The sequence below is a fragment of the Catharus ustulatus genome, chromosome 10, assembly GCF_009819885.2.
Source record: "Catharus ustulatus isolate bCatUst1 chromosome 10, bCatUst1.pri.v2, whole genome shotgun sequence".
Classification (NCBI taxonomy): Eukaryota; Metazoa; Chordata; class Aves; order Passeriformes; family Turdidae; genus Catharus; species Catharus ustulatus.
In genome coordinates this window covers 16,674,180-16,692,692 of record NC_046230.1, presented here as the reverse complement: position 1 = coordinate 16,692,692, position 18,513 = coordinate 16,674,180, and the positions used below count along the sequence as shown (strand labels likewise).

Below are 18,513 nucleotides of genomic sequence, written 5' to 3'. Positions count from 1 at the left end.
CCCGCGCCGCGCCCCTGAGCTCCGGCTCCACCGCCCCTTCCTCCCCTCCTGCCCCCCGCCTCCTCCTGCCGCCGCCGCCGGGAGCCCGGACGGCCCCCGACCCGCCCCCGGCCCCGCTCTTAAAGGAGCCGCCCCGCCGCTTTACGTAACGGCGGGGGCGAGGACGGACAGACGGACAAGTGGATGGATGGATGGATGAGCACGGGGATGGACGCACGGACGGACAGACAGACAGACTCACCGCGGAGCAGCGCCAGGCCCCGGGACCGATCCGCTGCACCGGGGACGCGGGCTGCCCTGCGCTGCAGAAATCCCTGCTCCAGGTGAGCTGGAAGGGGCTGTTCCCCGTTCCCCCTGCCCCGGCCGCAGCAGGGCCCCGGCCCGGGCTCTCGGGACACTTTGCACAGTTACCGCAGGGAGAGAGCCCTGCCAGGCGCGGGCAGGAGCTGCGGGAAACGACGTCCTTCCAACAAGTAAATCATCCCCGCGGGAAGAGGAGGGACCAGAGCTATGCCGGGACAGCCCATAAAGTGCGAGCTGGGATCCTGGAGAAGCTGCCACTCATCCAAATAGTGCGACTTCTCGGGATGTGGTGTTTGTAAAGCAGAAGGCGAGATGGGCATGAGGGAAGGGCAAGGACAGCAGGGAGAAACTGAACTTTTTTAAATGCAGAGCCCCAAACCCATAGGGTCTCACCTGAGCAGGCCTCTGGCACGGAGGAGGCAGCTCCTGCCCTCCCAGAGTTTCCCGGGGCTCTAAGCAGTATCAACATCTGCATCTGTACCTTGGCCCGTGGGACCTCCAGGATGATGAGCGGCAGGGACAATGCAGGAGTGAGTGCTGGCTTCCTGGGCCACAGCCACCCCACAGGCCTGTCCTGCCACCTTCTCAGCAGCACAGAAACGGCCAGGGGGAAACCTGACATTTCATCCTTCTCCCATCATTCACCCCTACAGCACAGGCTTTTCAGAGTTAATGCTGTGACAGAGAGGGAGGATGAAGGACATGAAAAGAGGGGGAGGTCTGGGGGCTTGTATACATTTGTGCTCCTCCACCCCATTACCAGTGCAGCTGGCTGTGGTAAGACAGGACTCAGCTGAGCAGCACTGTGAAGTGCACATCATCTAAGTTGTACTAGAGCTCCTACCAGCCCTGATGGAACAGGACAACAGCCTCCCCCCAGCTGCCCAAGATCACCCATGGCCACAATGCCACAACAGCATCATGGCTTTGCAAGAAGTCACAAGAGAAGGCGAGTGTTCAAGCTTCAAAACCTTTATTAAAGCAGACAGCAGGTAATCCCGAACCCCACATGAGAAGCTGAGTGTTCAAGCTTCAAAAATACTTTATTCAAGCAAACAGCAGGTAATTCAGAAACAGTTTAGTGCCCCACAGCAGTCAGGTGCCAGCACTAAGCAAGGCATCCCAGCAGTCACAGCTGTGCAGCCTAGCTAGGAGACAAGCTTTGGTTTCTGTCTCTCTCTGCTGGCTATAAAGCACAAGATTAAGTCTGACATCAAGATGCATGCAAACACCACAGTGAGGACTCCCAGACAGCAGCTCTTAGATGCCATCCAGAGAAATGTCACTAGGAAATACTAACACAGACAGGGCTGTAGGAAGTTAACGAAGAACAAGAAGTTGCACAAGCCTGGGCATCAGGTTTCTAGAGACTGATGAAAATCTGAGCTCTCCAAGCTGGTGAGCACTGAGCTCAGTAACTAGGCCAGTCCCTGCCCATTCCTTGTGGAGCTCCAGCTGAACAGTGGGGGCTCAGGCCACTTGCTCAGGTTAGGTTTAAATGCCAGATCGAACTACGCAGTACAGGTCTGGCAACAGCCACTGGGAACAGGCAGCACAGTTTAGCAGGTGTCACATCAGCAGTGCTCAGCTTCAGATCACACAGCAGAGCGGCACCAATCAAAAGCTGCCACTGATTTTCCTCCCTCCACGCAACACCCCAGGGGGCAAGACTGGAATTTCCAGCCAAAACTAGAGAGTGAGCAGCCCATGCACACACAACACCACCCTCCCAGTGCCACAGCAGGCCAGCCTCTCAAAATGTTACATGCACCCAATCCAGAGCAGTGACCAGAGTCCTCTGGACAGCTGTCAGCCCCAAGCCTTACATTCACTTTTAATTCCTCAGGTCTTTGAAACTGATTTGAAGGAAGTTTACTACACCACAGAACACACAGTCTAACTAGCCTAGTTTCCACTAAACACTCAAGCACCACTCCCGTGACTGGAGGCAGGAAGCCAATTCATCAAGACAGCACAGCTATTTGAAACAGTTCAGCCTATGGAGAAGGAAGAGTCTAAGGATGTACATAACAGACTGAAGTTTGTATCTGCATCACCACAGGAGAGTGAAAAAATAGGACTGCAGGAAATTAATCCATGTTAGATACTAACCATCAAGCTTCGCAGATGACATTGCGTGATAAGCATAGAACAATTATGGGAAACACTGTCCCCGATAATTAAGTACACCCATAGTGCAACATATGGAGGTCACTGCCTCCGATATAAACACTGTGGTAGGCAAAAACTACCTTGTTCTTTACACATTATGGGAGACACTGCCCCCGATAATGTCAGTTAGGTTTCATGATACATAAGGTACTGGAAGTTTGCAGGAAGCTGCCATTTAAAAATCGTGCCAATGCCTAATCTGAGGTACAGGGAGTTTGTGTGTGTTGCCACAGGTGGAACTAGGGCTACACAGCAAGGCCCTCTGCTGGGACCAGGGCCAGGAAGGAAGCTGTGCTCCCTGTGAGAGCACACAGCATCCAGAAAGGGGAGCAGGAAGAAGTCTGAAGCCCACAGAGGGGCACAGATCCTGCAAGGAAGACAAATTTCTGGTAGTGTAATTACCACCCAGGTTTTCAACATTTCAAGTATTACTTTTAAGCACAACCTGGAGACTCTACCAGGTTTACACCTTCAAGTTTCTTCCAGAGCGGTGTTTTCGCCACAGAAAGCTTAATTGCTAGTTTTCCAAAACTTTTTGAGGGGCTTGTTTTGATTACTTTAAATGCAAAGTTCCAGTATCATGTTTGATTGTAATAGCAGATGCTGCTTTATTCAAAAACGACAGTATAACTGTCATAATTATGGAAGGCACTGCTTCCGATAATTATCTTCTATAAAAAAAACACACCATTTATAGTGAACACTGTCACTGATAAATAAATAAAGAAATAAATATCTCAGTGCCAAACAAGAGCCAACCTGCAAAATGACATCAGTCAAACAGGGTTTGGCCAGCAAGAGACTCAATTTCACACAAGGCCCCTGAGCAGCAAGGTCTGAAGTGCCAGTCCTAAAGCCATTTCTCAATGCTGCAGGACTCACTGAGGTGCCAGCCAAGGATATCAAGGGGACACTGGATAATCTTTGGGTCACTTTCCCTGGGTGTTGATACCTGCCTCGGCAGAAGCAAGCCTGCAAGATTTCACTGGGACCCTGCTGTTGAGTAAAGGCAGGCCAGGCACTTCAGAGCTTGCTAATAATCCAGCACTTGCGGGCTATTACTACCTTGTTTAATTTTTGAACTGCAGCTCTCTGCAGCTTCCTGCCAGAGAAGGGATCCTCATTACAGGTCTTCAGAGGAATCCATTCCCTGTTTTGTCACTAGGTTTAGGTGGCCAGCAATTAAAAGCCTGAATAGATGAGGTACCTTCCCACTCAAGGTACCGGTTCAGGAAACACCTGAGTTCTTAGTTTTTAAGCACACTGGAGGCAGGAAATCCCATAAGCAGCTGTACATCACCAGTTTGGACTGTGGTTAGGTGGGAGCCTGGTCAGAGGAGACTTCATGGTAATCTTAGTACTGCTTTAAGACTGCCTCCTATAAATTTGTCAAGGTGAGATTTAAATTTCATGCTCAACTTTGGTCAAAAACATTTTGTTGCCAGAATATCTACAGGAAAGTAATGCCATGTTAGGGAGTGGGTTTCATTTGGATTTCAGGGAGTTTCGGTTAGGTTTCACAATATATTAGGTACTGGAAATCTGCAAGAAGCTGCCATTTAAAAATCATGCCAATGCCTAATCTGAGGTACAGGGAATTTGTTGTGTGTTGCTACAGGTGGAACTAGAGCTACACAGCAAGGCCCTCTGCTGGAGTCAGGAAGGAAGCTGTGCTCCCCATGAGAGCACACAGCTCTCCTGTACCTTAGATGGGTAATCCAGGTGTTTGCTGTGTCTAGATGTCATTGTCTGTATTCCAAATATCGCCCACTAAAGCATTGGCAGCCCCTTTAATGGTCCAGGTTGCCAAGGCCAGCTGCTCTTTCACCTCCTTCAAATCCACCCTGCTGTCGTTGGCTTTCAGCTGCTTCAGGTTCTCCAGCAGACTCTTCAGGGTGTGGCTGCCTTTGCCAAAGAAGATGTGGCGGAAGGGAACATCTTTTGGTGAGAGGTATGGGGAGAGGAAGTCGTATTCCACCTGAGTAGAGGTGCAAATTCAGGGTTATACTCTCACTTCCCAAGTCCTTCTTTCCTTATCTGTTCCAACACAAGCTGCCAACCTCTGATCCCCACTCAGCCCTTTGCCACAGCAAGGGCCAGACCCTCTCTTGTGAACAAGCCATCATGTTGCCACTAAGCAAATGGAAGAGACACCAGTCTACACAGTGCCCATGGCCCCTTAGGGAAAGGCTCATCCCAGCCAGCACTTCCTTTGTGAAGGAAGAAAAACCAGTTGAAGATACCCACCTTCATCATCCTGTCATTCAGGGCTCTGCGGACAATCCTGTTTTCCCTGTCACTGTTTGCAATGTCTCCTCTCAGTGCATGTGCAGCTCGCTGGAAGTCTCCACGCGCAAAATACAGCCAGTTCAAGGTCAGCCCCAGTGCCTGCAAGGGAGGAGCTGTTAGCAAACCTGATTTTCTTCTTTTGCTGCTCTCTTACCAAAAGAAAGCATTTTGGGTTTCTTTTGTTGGTTTTTTTTTTTTTTTGGCAGTTTAGCCAAGTAGCAGAACAAGTTCCTGGCAGGCTCTTCTGAGGTCACTCCCCACCCCACAGTTTCTTGTAGATTTTCAGCAGGGGTGCAAATGAGATGCAAAGCTGCACTATGCTGTGAATGATAACCAGAGAAGAAACTGTTCACATCCATTTCCTCAAGAGCTCACAACATCTAGATCAGCTAAATCTGTCTGCCACAGCTGCTCTGCCTGCACTGCTCCATAAGGAATATAAATTCTGGTTACACTTCACTACCCTTTTACATCTAAGGTGTCCATCCTGCTGTATCTACTGGAACAGAGCCTTATTAGCACATGACCCCATAACCATCAGGGATTTGGTGAACTCTGAGTGCTTCTAACCTTCACACTGGGTTCAAAGGGCAAAAGCTGCTCCTGGAATGATAGCAATTCTTCACTGTATCTATCAAAGTCCAGGAAGAGCTCATGGTCATGGGTCAGTCTGAGAGCTACTTGTCCAGCAACCTCCGTAACAGTACGCATGAGAAGATACAACTTGTCAGTCTTCTCCTTCAGGTTAGCCAAAGTGTCTTCAGTAGTGCCCAAAAAGGAATATTCATCACCTTCCTACAAGAAAGAAGGTATTGAAGTTAAACAAGAATGCTTTTCCAGTCAGACTTTTTTCATCCCCCACCAAAGATTACTTGTTACTTGCACCACATCCTATCCCCCTGTGCTGCTACGGAGCAAAGACTCAAGTGGCAAAACCCCAAAGCACTGGGAAGGGAATGGAGCTCTTGTATCTCATCCCTGACAGCTTCCAGTGACCAGCAGGATGTTCTGCTTGTTATTTAGACCTGAAGACAGACACAGACCTTTATCCCCTCAGAGTTCACTGCAGAAATGCAGGTGGGCAAATCTCACCACTGGGTCTGGCTTGCAGCACCCTCTAACCCTTCCTGTCAGGATAATTCAAGTGTTTTTGTGAAACAAGTGGGACACCAACAAACCCAAGCACTCCTAAGAGAGGGAGATGCTATCCCTAAGGGGCCAAGCTGCACACCTGCAGTAACAGGGTAGGCTGCTGGGCTGATGTTACCCCCAAGCTGCAGCAGCAGGTTGGAAGAGTTAAGGGAGATACTTGGCTCTGGGCAATGATATCGCTTCCACAATGCCCTCTGCTTGCTGACCAGAAGGTTGTAGAACAGTCTTTCACTGATGCAGCAACAGGTTGACATCTTTCTATTGCTTTTAGCTTCTGATTTATTGACATCTGAACCTCCAGAAGAGCAAGTGACCCTTCTCCCCAAAAACCTGCAAGTATTCAGTATTTTGGAACAGAGATTGTACGTCAGCCTTGTCCCAGAAGCAGTCTTGGACAGCAAGCACTGCCACAGCCACCAGGTCCAGAGGCTGCACCTCTCCCTTTGAGAGGCTCTTGCAAGGACATTGAGCTTGGACAGCACCTCTTGCTCTGCCATCCTGTAGAGCAGATATCCTTACAACAGTCTGCATGGAATGAGCACAGCAGGCAAGCGCACATTACTTACATCGTAGAAACCAAAGGAAACCACTGGAATTCCTGAGTAGGCCAGAAAAGGGTACGCTGCATTATCCATATCAAGGGGAACACTGCAGAAGACAAACACTGAGTAGTTACCAACTGGTTTGGGCATCTCAGGAGAAAAGCTATAAGCTCTACAATTGAAGCTCTGAGCCAACAGAACTCTAGACAAGACTGAAGGAGTCGCAACCAAATCCCTGGTCCTACTTGTCCATTCCCTGCTACTAGACTTGGTACAAGGCTGTTCCTGTCCTGCAGGTGTCTGGGCTGCCTCAGCCAGCTTGGGGCAGCACAGTTAGTACTGTACTGTTCACACTTGCCTGACCCCACATCAGAAGGTAGAACCACCCCCCAGACAGCAGTATGACACTCCAGCAGAATCCATATTGTCTGCTCCTCTATGGAGAACATCTGCTTTCCCAAAGAGATGGATGACAGTACTTACACTCTCTTTATCCAATCAGAGCCAACTCTGCTATACAGGTTTTGCGAATCCTTTGCAGGGTCCTTTACCTGCACAGAGATGAGTGTCACTGCATTTGTTATGACCTCTGCTTGGGCTTCCAGGTCCATCCTGGAGCTTACACTGCTGTGCAGAAGAGTCAGGTGTGCTCCCCTGACCTTTCTACACACCAGCACATCTGCCACTGAACTGCAGCATTTGCTGATTTTAGATCCTGCATGTGTGAACTGCAATTGCCAGAGAGCGCAGCTGATTTCAGACAGTGCTCCTTCAGAATATCCCAGGTTCTTCTCCTAAATGGGTCTTTCTCCTCAGAAGGTGTCAATTGGGCAAAGTGACCCAGCACAGCTCAGTCTGCTTTCAGCTCCTCCTTAAAACCACAGTCACCTTGATCAGACCAAGCCCTTCAACTTACCCTCTTCATAACTGTCTCCAGCAATGAATACAGCAACGGGCTAGCAGAAATTTTCACATCTTTGGAGCCTGCAAAAAATGAAAGGGTATTTGACATACTGGCACAATCAACCACTACTGCTAGAGCTACCCACCCCGATCTACAGCTGCAGTTGCCAAAGGACCTTCAACAGACACAGGACAATCTACAAGGACTTAGCAGAGCTGGCTCCTCGTGGCTGAGGCTGTATCAGCCTCCCAGCTTCAATGACAGCAGGAGAATAAATAGAGTCATGCCAGTCTTCAGCCAAACACCCACCAGCCACCTCTGGCACAGCCCCCATTCCTAGAGGTTAAGGGATGTCTCTTCCAGCTATTCTAGTCCCACCCAATTTCAAAAAACTCAGAGAGCAGCAGGTTACCCAGGACTGCGGTATCCAAGTTGATGTAGGTGAAGGCTTTAGCATGCAGCGTGGTGGAGTACCCCTAGAACAAAACAAGTACTTTAATAATGGGCAGTAGCAGTCCAACACCAGAATGTTTAATCCACAGGAACAACTGCACAGCTATCCTGCAGAACTCTATTAAATAATCAATACCTCCAACCACTCGGTAGCACCCACAGCTCCGTACTCTCCCCCACTCCAGCTAGCAAAGATAATGCTGCGCCGCGGTTTGTAGTCATCTGTAAAGAGACACAGGCTGAGATGTCTGCCCTTCTCCCATGGAGACACAGATTAGCACTGCGGGCCTGGGATGATGAATTGCCCTCTCCTCAGACAGTGCTGCTGCAGAGAAGTGTGCACATTGCACAGACGCTGTACCCTGCCCCCACATGCTGCAGAACAATGCTGTCTGCATTTCCACTCTGTTTTGTTTAGCTGCCTAAGCCCAAAATTAACCCTGGAGACAAATGTGCTCACACTAATTGCCGCCATGCAGTCCCCACTGCTCCAGCTGGTCAAACACTTCTCAGTTTTCCCACTTGGGACCTGGCTGTCCAACAGACAGCTCAAGTTTAAGGTTTGCATCCTGTGTTATTCAAGGACACTCTCATATTTGAGCCATACCAGATATCGGCAGGCAGTCCCTTGGAAGTGAATGCTCATTGCAGGCAAGTTGTACTGGACAAGTAACAGCTTTTCTCAGGAAGCTCTGTTACAGATTCCTACACCTTCTAAAGGATTCTTTGCAACTGTGCTCTCCATTGCTAATACAGAGAGCTAGACCTGCATCACCTCCCACCCTCGTGCTTTTGTTCACAAATATTTACCATTTTTCACCATGTCCGAGATGACACGGGCAAGTTCCAACAAGATGGCAGTGCCAACACCAGCCTTGGCTGCTCCTGGCCCCCAGGAGTCTCTCTGGGCTCCGAGCACAACGTACCGATCTGTAAAGGAGACAAGATCAAGACCTCAGCTGCAAGCTTCACATTGCAAATACCATTTATGAGAAGAGCAGCTTTCAGCTTCTGTAGTAGGAAGAGAGTCTGCAGTCTATCCCTGAATCTGGCACACTGAGTGCTTTCATTTAGCCTTTCCCTGACAGCATGGTTCAGATTTCTCTTTGATCCTCAGGGGAAGGAAGGAAGGGGAAGGCATTGGTTCTGCTGAGAAAGAACTGTCCCATTGCAGTGACCACAAAAGAGGAAGGGTTCCTCTCAAAATTGAGCCACAATACAGATGCTGTTACCTGGTTCTTCAAATCCCTTGATAACACCAAAGATGTTCAGAATCTTCCTATCCACCATAACGTTGTTCACAGTCAGTTTCACTGTCATGTTTTTGTTTACTGTCACCTTACATCCCATGATACCAATCCAGTCCAGAAGGCATGGGTCTCCGTCCATTTTTCTGGGAGAAAAAAGAAGATCCTTTGAACTCATTATCCAGCTCTGACCTCATTTAATTTTTGTGTGAAAAATGCACTCCTGCAACTGCAGGTGCAACCTTGTTCAGGGCCTGCCTAGGAGAGAATTTGCAGTTCTGCACCACTAATTAAGCAAGGAGGGGAAGAATGCAGAGGCCAAGAGGAATTCAACACTAGATTAAGTTCAATCTTTAAGGCATGAACACAAGTGACTCTTCTCCAGCTAGTTCCAGAACATGCTCCCTGCCACACACAGCAGAGAGCAGCAGAGAGCTCTCAGTCTCACAGCACCTCACACCACCCTCACTCCTGCAAGAGGCCACAGCACCTCACCCTGCAAGATGGGAGAAACACTTACCCAAACAGTCTGGCTGCTGCTTCTCTAGAGATAGTTTGAACAGGAATGTGAGGTAGTCCAGAAGATTCCACTGGTGGGAACTGGGTGTGGTTGAAAGAAGGGAAGCCTGGAGTGAAAGGGTCTCCAGTTCCAAGGTGGGCCTGTGAAAAGCAAGAGGAGTCCTCGTCTCACCAGAGTTCAACAGTTTTCATCTACAAATGGCACTGCTGAGCCAGAGGCCTGCAGGACTGTTCCAGGCTGCAGCCCACAGCCAGAGAGGTTCTTGAGAACAGGGGAACCAGTTACATACTCACATGTCCAAAGGGGACATAGGAATCTGCCTTCTTGTTCTTTGAGAAGTCCAGGAACATCAGGGCACCGACTGCTCCTTCCTTTTTGGCATTTGCAACCTGCAGCAAAGAGAAACATTAACTGCACATCTGCACTGCAAGCAAGGGGAGTCCAGGCAAGAACATGGAGTAATGGTGTGAAGGGTTGTGCTTCCAGTGCCCAACTCCATAACAGATTTTAACAGCCACCTGACAGATACACAAGGCAACTAAATCCTAGCAGCTCAGCTCTACTCCAGGCAAACTGTGTCTAACATCCTTTTGAACAGTTAGGACATACCGCAGTGTCTATGATTCTTTCAGCTCATAATTGCTCCTTGGAGCAGCTTAAAATTTATTATTATGTAATTTTGATTATGCTCCATCTGTTTTCCCAAGATGAGGTTAGTCTCAAGGAGTGACTGGAGGCTCACCTTCACATGGAAAAAGGTGCCAGAGTGAACTAGCCAGGTCCCTGTTTAACACACTTGAAACCCAGCTCTAGTATGCCACTGGTACAAACACTCTTGTAAGGCTAGACACCAGTTTAGAAAGTGGGAATGGGATTGGCGAGCCAGTCACCACATATTTTGGAAGCACTTTCTGGCACTGCCTGTGTTAGATGCCTGCAGACAGGTGGAGACCAAGTGCAAAGGGTCCTGTGCCCCAGTCCCCCAGGAGTATCCATCTGAGGGACAGCTCCGGGTCAGATATGGGACAGGCCTGCATACAGAAACAGCTGGATCCTTCAGGCTGGTTCTATCCTCTACAGAGGGAACAATACAGCACGTGGTCCAAGGGAACAGTTAGCAAGGACCCAAGTGACACACTGCAGCCAAGCTTTTAAAGTATCTGTCTATAGCAGCAAGAGGTGTTCTGGAGGCAAGGCTGTCATGCTTCTGGCAGCCTTATGGATGTATCCAGTGATATTAGCCAGCTCTGCTCCCAGGCTGCCTCCAGCCCCACCACTCCAGAGGCCTGGTTGTTCCAGCAAACAGCCCGAGGCCAAGAAGAATGGCACCACCAACAATAACAAGCTATGCCCAGCCTCAGTGTCCAGACCTGCACGTGAAGCCTTAGTGCAAACGAGCAAGACCAGGCTTGCAGAACAATCCTACATAGTCGAGTTCTATACACCTGAAGAAAGACACCTCTGCCTCAAAGAGTAGGAAGCATAACTTCCTGCTGCCAAGTCTAGCCAGACTTTGGGGCAGACACTGCTTACCTTCTCAGCAAGGGTTATTTTTCCAGCTCTGAAGATGATTATAGCTCCATTCATTGAAACACCCATATTTCGTATCTGCTGAAAATCCTCTTGTCGTCCATAGTTCACATAGATGGGTTTGCCCTGCAATAGAAACACTGGTTATGAATGCAGCAGTCCTAAGTCAGTAAGATAGCTGAAACAGCCTACAGAGTCACTGTAACAGTGACTCCTGTTAACAGGAGGGAGCTGAAGCTCAGCAGTGTAAACTGATCCAGTGTAAGATGCCTGTTGGAGCAGCATTTCTGTCAAGGTTCCTGTCTGGATTCCAGCAGGGAAGTTTAAAGTTACTCCTGCACCTTGCTGCAGTAAGAATACTATGTGGGCCCATTCCCCTCCCCACTCTGATCACCCTGCCCAGTTCTCTTAACTGGGGAGGGCTTTATACATTCCATATCTTAAAGAGACTTATTTTTTAAGTGTACAGACACATTTCCAGGATCCTCCTGGAGTCACTTACAGTAACTGTGCCATTCTTGCTGTATGCCACATATGCATCAGGACTCTCCAACTCCTCTTGACCATTTTCTACAATGAACACTTGGTTCTTGCTACTGTTAAAGGTAGAGAGACAGTGTTATACTCTTTCACACAAGATTTTAATCAGCTTAGTATTCTGAGCCAGTATTGTGACTGTATTCAGTCTGTGCTCTAACAATTCTGATCAAGTCAATGGAGCCTGAAACAGGCGGACTCATCCCAGTACTTCCATGCAAAAATCTCTGGAGTTGGTCAGAGACATTAATGAAGGCTGATTTCTAAGACAAGTAGCAGAAACAATCTCTGCTTCCAAGTCTCTCAGTCACCTCCAAAGAGAAGCTAAGCAAACTCATTTTCCCTGACAAAAGGGGGCAAGTAAGACAAGGGTGTGAGTTGTGAGGCAACACAATGCCTGTTGACATCCTCCTGAGCTACTGGAGGAGCCACTGCCAGGTGTGCAGCTCTGTCTGGGTGACAAGACAGCGTCACCTGTGCTAGCAGTTTTAGACACAGGGAATCTGCCTTTCAGCAGAGTTTTCACTCAAGTTTGTTTTCTCTCCACTTCTTCAGCACACTTAGAGGAAACAGCTGCCCCAGGAAACATCCAGACTGCTGCTACCAGACCCTGTGGATTTAGAAAGCCTGAGAAGAGGCAGGAGCAGTTATTGCTTGGCTAGACTGAGGTTGACTTTGGAGAGTGGTAACTGGCTCATAATTTTCACATCATTTTAAGCAGAAATCACACATTTGCTCAAGACTACAAGTATCCATGCTATATGGACGAGATGAGCATCTCTTTGTGCTATATGGATGAGATGTGCATCTCTTCATTAACGTACCTGCCTTTATCCTGCAGCCTAACGTAGTGCTCATCGTTCCACACGTCATCCAAGCGGAAGCGGGTGAACTGGTCATGAATGTAGCTGGCAGTGTGCTCATCTTCAGTCTTGCCAGCTTCAACAGAATTCTTACCTTCTCTTTGCCTGTAGGTTACAGATATATGTATAGCTTAGGCTACAGCACCAGGCTGCACTGCAGCCTGCAAGGCCATTTAAGCCTGAGTTTAAAACACACCACCCTGCATCACCCTTATTCTCCAAATGAGCTCAAGCCCCACTCACAGGCTGTGCCTCTGTCAAACCCCTAGGTAAACTTTCTGGAACTGTTACCTCATGCTGGTCTCAAAACATGGAGTTGCCAGTTTAGTTGACAACATGTTTCTGAGTTCAGGCCAGTATAAGATACGTGGTCCAAGAACCTCTTCCTCCATTCCATCATCTGAGTAGTAGGATGCAGTAGGAGTCATCTCACAGTTCCCACTTCCATCCAGGCACCTGTTAACCCTCTGCATTCGTCCTCGGTAACTCAAGTAGCCAATCAGAAACCCTGTGGACAGAACAGGTATTTCTTTGTGCTGCAGAAAGATGACTGAACCCCACCACAGCTTCAGAGTCAAGATGCATCTCTGCTCTGACTATTTTTGACGAGCTGGCTTACCCAATGACAGACAGAAGTATGCAACCTGACATTTTGCCTGAGCTGGCATGTTTTAAGGGGCACTGTAAATCTGATCTTGCACTTGGCAGTCCCTCCAGCACCACTTGGGAAGGACAATGCTCACTTTAGGCCAATGGCATCGTTAAAACCTTAAGAGACAAGTACCAAAGGCTTTACTCATCTGTTGACCCACAACTCTACAGAAGTGTTAGGAGTTAATGGAGGGAAAACCAAAACTTCGACATGGACCAGTATTCCCTTCAGTTAAGACACAGTTACACTGTCAAACTCCACAAGTCTTTGTGCCAATGCTTTGTACCATAAGTCTAAGCTAGACATACTTTGTGACAAGAGGTTGTGGCCTGGATCCCAGTTGTTGAATTATCTCCCAAAACAATACAGATTCAAATTTAACAACCTTGGATTACATTCAATACCAGAGTCCACTTCATGCAGTTGCCTCCCACCCTTCCTTACCAATCAAAAGGAGGACGACAGCTGCCATGATTATGAGGCAGAGGTTCTTGCCATTCCTCCGTGGAGGAGGCATGCTGGCATGCAGGTGCTCTGGTTTCCCAATTTCCCCTCCTTCCTCCTCATCAGCAGCCAGGTTCATCTCCACATGGCTGTTGTCTCCATCCGTTTGCCGGGCAATGCTGAAGCGTGTGTATGACGTTGGCTCGCCACTGAACTGTGAGGAAAGGCAGACATGCTGGAAGAGCTGGCTATGCCAGCCTACAGTCCTTGCAGCCAGCTGCACCTGTGCTCCAACCCAAACATCTGGTCCATCTGCAGCTGCTCCGGTGCAGCAAGAGTTTGGTCTGGATGCTTTAAACAGTTAAGACTCAGACCCACTCAAGGTCTCCAGAATCTATTTAGATTTCATCTATCCTGGTCAAGTTTGGAGCCACCCTGATCAGAGACTAGCCTGACGTTTGTTACAGATATGAAGCAGCCAATAGCATCAGCACACATGTGACCCCATGGCTGAGGCTGATTCAAGCAGAAAGTCCTGGTTTTAATCAGCAGAGCACAGACCAGACTTGAGTGTGTACAGTTTACGCTTTGATGAAGACAGAGGGAAGGGAAAGCAACCACAGCTGTGCCTTTGAGCCACATCCACTTTGATGTAAATACTGTCATCCAGCACCCAGATAATTTTCTACTAAACTGCCTTATGGCTACCCTTAAATTACACTATTACACACATGGCAGTATTACAAAGCAGCTAGGCTGAAGATAGATGGCCCATGGGTATTATGCTACCTCAGCTAACATGAAAGCTGAGGCTACACCTCTTGCACCCACCAAGAACCAGCATTGTTTGACAGGTTTTTACCAGTGCCCAAGCAGACCTTCCAGTCTGGAGCTTACCCTTCTAAACAGGTGCAAGGCACAGCCCAGCCCCCCACAGAACAGCAGCCCATGCACAAAGCAGCTGCTCAGATTAACTCAATTCCAGGCATAGCCAGGCACTGGCCAAACACTCGGCTTCCATTAGGGACACAGAAATTGCCTTCACCGTGGCTGTGCTGGGGAGTAGACGGAGACTGGCTAAAAGGCCATAGGAACAGCTTTGGGAACAGCACTCTCCTCTGTACTGGAGAAGCAGCTGGTAAGAAGCACCCAAGCCCTGGTACAACCTCAGCAGCTCATCTTCAGTTCTCAGCTCACTCTCAAACCACATGTCAGAGCTGGAAGTGAAGAGACCAGGTATCTGCTTGCTTTGGCAAAAGAAACCAATGTCATTTCAGACATGTCCTCACAGAGAGGACATGCCCCAGCCCCACATATCCTCCATTCTTGTTCACAGACTAAACCACCACACTCATAGTCTAGCCTCAGGTAATTTCACAATCCAAACTCTCTAGGCAGGCTTGGCTGAACAAGTTCAGAAGTACCTCCTCCTGCACATTTGTTTCAAGCACAGGTTGCTTTCAAGAGCTGGACTTGTGGTTGAATTCTCACCCCCAAGTAACAATAGAACACATGTCGATTGTCCCAGCAGGCATTTGAACGGCTTCCTCAGCAGCACTTCCTTCTGCAGCTTTGTTCAATGCCTGCCCCCAGTTTCTCTCAGAGACCCAAAACATGATAGCAGTTAGTGATAACGCCACCAGCACTGAACCACTTGAGCCACGTCCTCATCATTTACAGTTACTTGCAGTGACATTTGGCTCACCACCCACACAGCAGCACCTAATGCTGCTTTGGATTCTTCTCTGATACTGATAAGCAGTGATATTTTTTTGAATAAATATAGCTCACTACTCATCAAGTATCTTTCATACAGTTCCATCAACACAGCCACTGCTGCACTATAGCTATACTCAATTCTGCAACCCATTTATGTTCAAATAGATAATGAACTACATGGAAAAATATAAAAAGAATATTATACAATCTCATACACAGATGTTGTTGAACCTTTCTTCAATATCGTCAGCCCACCAAGAGACAAACAGCATTGGGGTACACCAAGTAAGAGACTGATCTTACCAAGTTAGTGATTGCTGCTCTGGCATGGTCCATTGCCTTCTGGATGAATGCAAACCAACTTCACCAAAGTCCTAGAAGTTCAGAATATAACAAGTCAAGTGAGGCTGTTCCCCTGCCACTACGTTACACACCTGAGGTCAGTAATTGCCACGAGTGCACTGCTTGCCCATGGATTTTCTGTGCATACTTCCACACAGGTCACTACATTAGTGAACCTACACGAACCTTGAATGCAACCTTAAAGTTCCCAAGGCAATGATGAGCCTCAGTGAACATGTTAACTCTTTCTGTTGAACTTTGGGCATACTGACAGGTATATAAATGAGGAATACACTTTCCAATGGCTAAGTTCAGCCAAGGGCAGGGACACCTCCATTAAGAGAGTGCCAGCAAGAGGCATTTACTCAACTGTGAAAACGGACTCTAGATATCTAAGGTTCCTGGGGTCTGTCTGTCTCAATGACAGGAAGAGTCCAGGGGAAGAGAGAAGTGGTAGAAGGCCACAAGACAAAGCAGCACAAACTCCAACCCCGACCAAACACTTCCCATATGAACACCCCTCCTAGATGGCTATGTTCTCTACAACTTCGTGAAGGCAATTTCTGTTTTGAAAAGTCTCTGAAAATCGCTAAGAGCATCTCTCCAAAATAATTTCAGCAACTTTTAAAATCCTAAATTCTCTGTAAACAGCAAACATATCTGAAAGGTAAATTGTAACTGATTTATTTCTCCATTCTTCATGAAAAAAGTCTGCAATTTAGTGAGTGACAAGACAGGTGCTGAGGTTGGGAGCAATCAACCTGAGTATGCCCTCAAGCAGCGCTGCTAAAGAAAGGCTCTGGTCTTCAGGAGCACGTGGATTAGCTCTACACCTGGGAGCTCTGCAAGCTTTTACTTGGAGATCAAAGGTGAATAGCGGCCATTGGTTATTTCACCTTTTATTTAGGGCAAGAACACACGGAGATGAAACCCCGACAGATTTGAGAAGCCTTTCCCAAGTGACAGCCTGAGGCCGCAGGCTCCCACCAGGGCACGAGTGGGCCGAGCATGTGGCTGAGCATGTGGAGGCTCTGCTAAAAGGAAACCCGGGAAGGCACAAAGGGCCTGCGGGCTTTGCACCTGGTAGGGATGCTGGCCGGCTGCGCGACGCCTCCCCGAGCCCCTCCAGCCAGGCCCCGGTCTTTCAGAAATAAGGCAAAGAGAAGAAAAGGAGAGAAAAGCGAGCACGTTCGAGCAGCCGCCCCGCGGGGCTGGGCGGCCCCGGTATCGCCAGCAGGGCCCAGCTGCGGAGCGCCAGATAAGGGCCCGGGCGATAGGGGCCCGGCCGGGGACACGTCCGCGCTGAGCCCGCCCGAGGGACAACGCGGGACCGCGCAAGGTCAGCGGGCACCGCCGCATGCGGAGCGGCCTCGGCCGCCGCCGGGCCCTGCGCCCGCAGCCGCTCCGCGCCGCCTCCGTCCGTCCGTCCGTCCGTCCGTCCGTCCCTGCCTTCCTGCCGCCCTCCCTCCCCGCTCCCGGCCGTCCCTCCCCGCTCCCGGCCTTCCGCCCGTGCCCGCTCACCCGCAGCCGCTCCACCGCCGCGTTGGGCGCGACTGCAGCGCCCGTGGTGCGAACAGGGCTCGCGGGCAGCCGCCGCAGCCGAGGCTCCAGCGTTTGCGTATTCGGCAGGCGGAGCCCGCCCCGCCTCCCCGCGCCGCCCCTCTGCACGTACCCGCACAGCGCGCCCAGGGACTCGGGGGAGTGGCTGCCTGCCCTACCTGCGGACGGGGAACGCGCGGAAGCACGGAACAGTGCAAGGAAGAGACCTCCAAGATCATCCAGTTCAATCGTCAACCCAGCACCACCACTGGTGTGACCCAGCACCAGATCCACGCACCTTTTAAGCACTTCCAGGGATCATGACTCCATCAGCTCTCTAAGAAACCTGTTCCAGTGCCTGATTACCCTAACAGTGAAAGCCAGTTTTCTAATACCTGAACTGAATCTCCCATCTCAGTTAAAGGCCATTTCTTCTAATCCTCTCACTGGTAGAAGAGACTGGTCCTCTCCTCACTACGACCTACTTCCCTTATAAAGAATGAAGCGGCATGCTTTGTAAATTGTGCTTTATAAAGGTGCTCTCCGTACGGTGGAGAAGTGGCACGTGTTTCACTGAGTGCACACCGAGTCCCACCTCCTCCACAGGAAGGGCTGGAAGTGGGGCAGGGAGATGAGGTTAACAACTCTTTGTGGGAAGACATGCTTGTACCGCAGTAGAAGAAACAGTAAGTCACAGATTCAGCATTCCCACCCTCTCAGCATTTTGAGGGATGAGGGCAGGAAAAATATTTTCCTCCCTGGGTGGTACAAACCAGACGCAGGATTTGCTCTGGCTTGGGAAGTTCTCAGCATCCTCAGGTCCCAGCAAGTCACACATGCTCAGGGCTGCCTTTTTAGATCTGAACAGGCAGAGGTGCTCAAGGTGCCTTTCCTTCGTGTTGGGCTGCACAGATTGCTATTTTATTTGTACAATGGGAAGTGTGGCGGGTATTATGTCTTCCAGCCCCTAAGAAGTATGGACAGCCCACATCAGGACACAGGCTGCCATGAGAGAAGGTCACTGCTTCCAGCCTCAGTCCTTCAGCTCAGGGCATCCCTCAAAAGCATGTCACAACTAGGGAACACTTCAAGGTTTGTGTGTGCGCATGTTCTGCAGTACTGTGCTCATTTGTCCCTTGCTCATTAGAAAAATAAATCAGTAGGCCCGGATTATCACGTCAAATCCTGAAGGATGGAAGCAGAAAGTTTATAGTTCGGCAGAGCACATGATTGCAAAGAGGATTATGTTTGGTGAAAACCAATACATTCCTGTGCTGATAAAAGGGGGATTAACTAGACCCAAAA

General features: G+C 49.3%; 1 protein-coding gene across 1 annotated transcript; it reads right to left on the bottom strand.

The window, feature by feature from the left end:
• Nucleotides 1–1,259: 1,259 nt before the first annotated feature.
• On the bottom strand, nucleotides 1,260–17,297 carry TFRC (transferrin receptor). Its single transcript, XM_033068689.2, has 19 exons — nucleotides 17,191–17,297; nucleotides 15,631–15,701; nucleotides 13,609–13,822; nucleotides 12,804–13,020; nucleotides 12,474–12,617; nucleotides 11,615–11,708; nucleotides 11,116–11,238; nucleotides 9,876–9,971; nucleotides 9,583–9,722; nucleotides 9,048–9,208; nucleotides 8,626–8,745; nucleotides 7,952–8,037; nucleotides 7,775–7,838; nucleotides 7,375–7,442; nucleotides 6,942–7,009; nucleotides 6,483–6,564; nucleotides 5,335–5,559; nucleotides 4,723–4,863; nucleotides 1,260–4,453 (listed from the first exon to the last, which is right to left on the bottom strand). The coding sequence occupies exons 2-19, from the start codon at nucleotides 15,661–15,663 to the stop codon at nucleotides 4,211–4,213; spliced, it is 2,319 nt and encodes a 772-aa protein (XP_032924580.1). The 5' UTR covers nucleotides 15,664–15,701; nucleotides 17,191–17,297; the 3' UTR covers nucleotides 1,260–4,210.
• Between the last annotated feature and the right edge of the window lie 1,216 nt (nucleotides 17,298–18,513).

Bases quoted from the DNA above. Each gene is read 5' to 3' on its own strand.
- TFRC (XM_033068689.2), bottom strand. From the start codon at position 15,663: ATGGACCATGCCAGAGCAGCAATCACTAACTTG. The intron at 9,972-11,115 runs GTAAGCAGTGTC...TCTTTGCTGCAG, and splicing joins AAATAACCCTTGCTGAGAAG to GTTGCAAATGCCAAAAAGGA. The intron at 7,839-7,951 runs GTATTGATTATT...GTTTTGTTCTAG, and splicing joins GTGCTACCGAGTGGTTGGAG to GGGTACTCCACCACGCTGCA.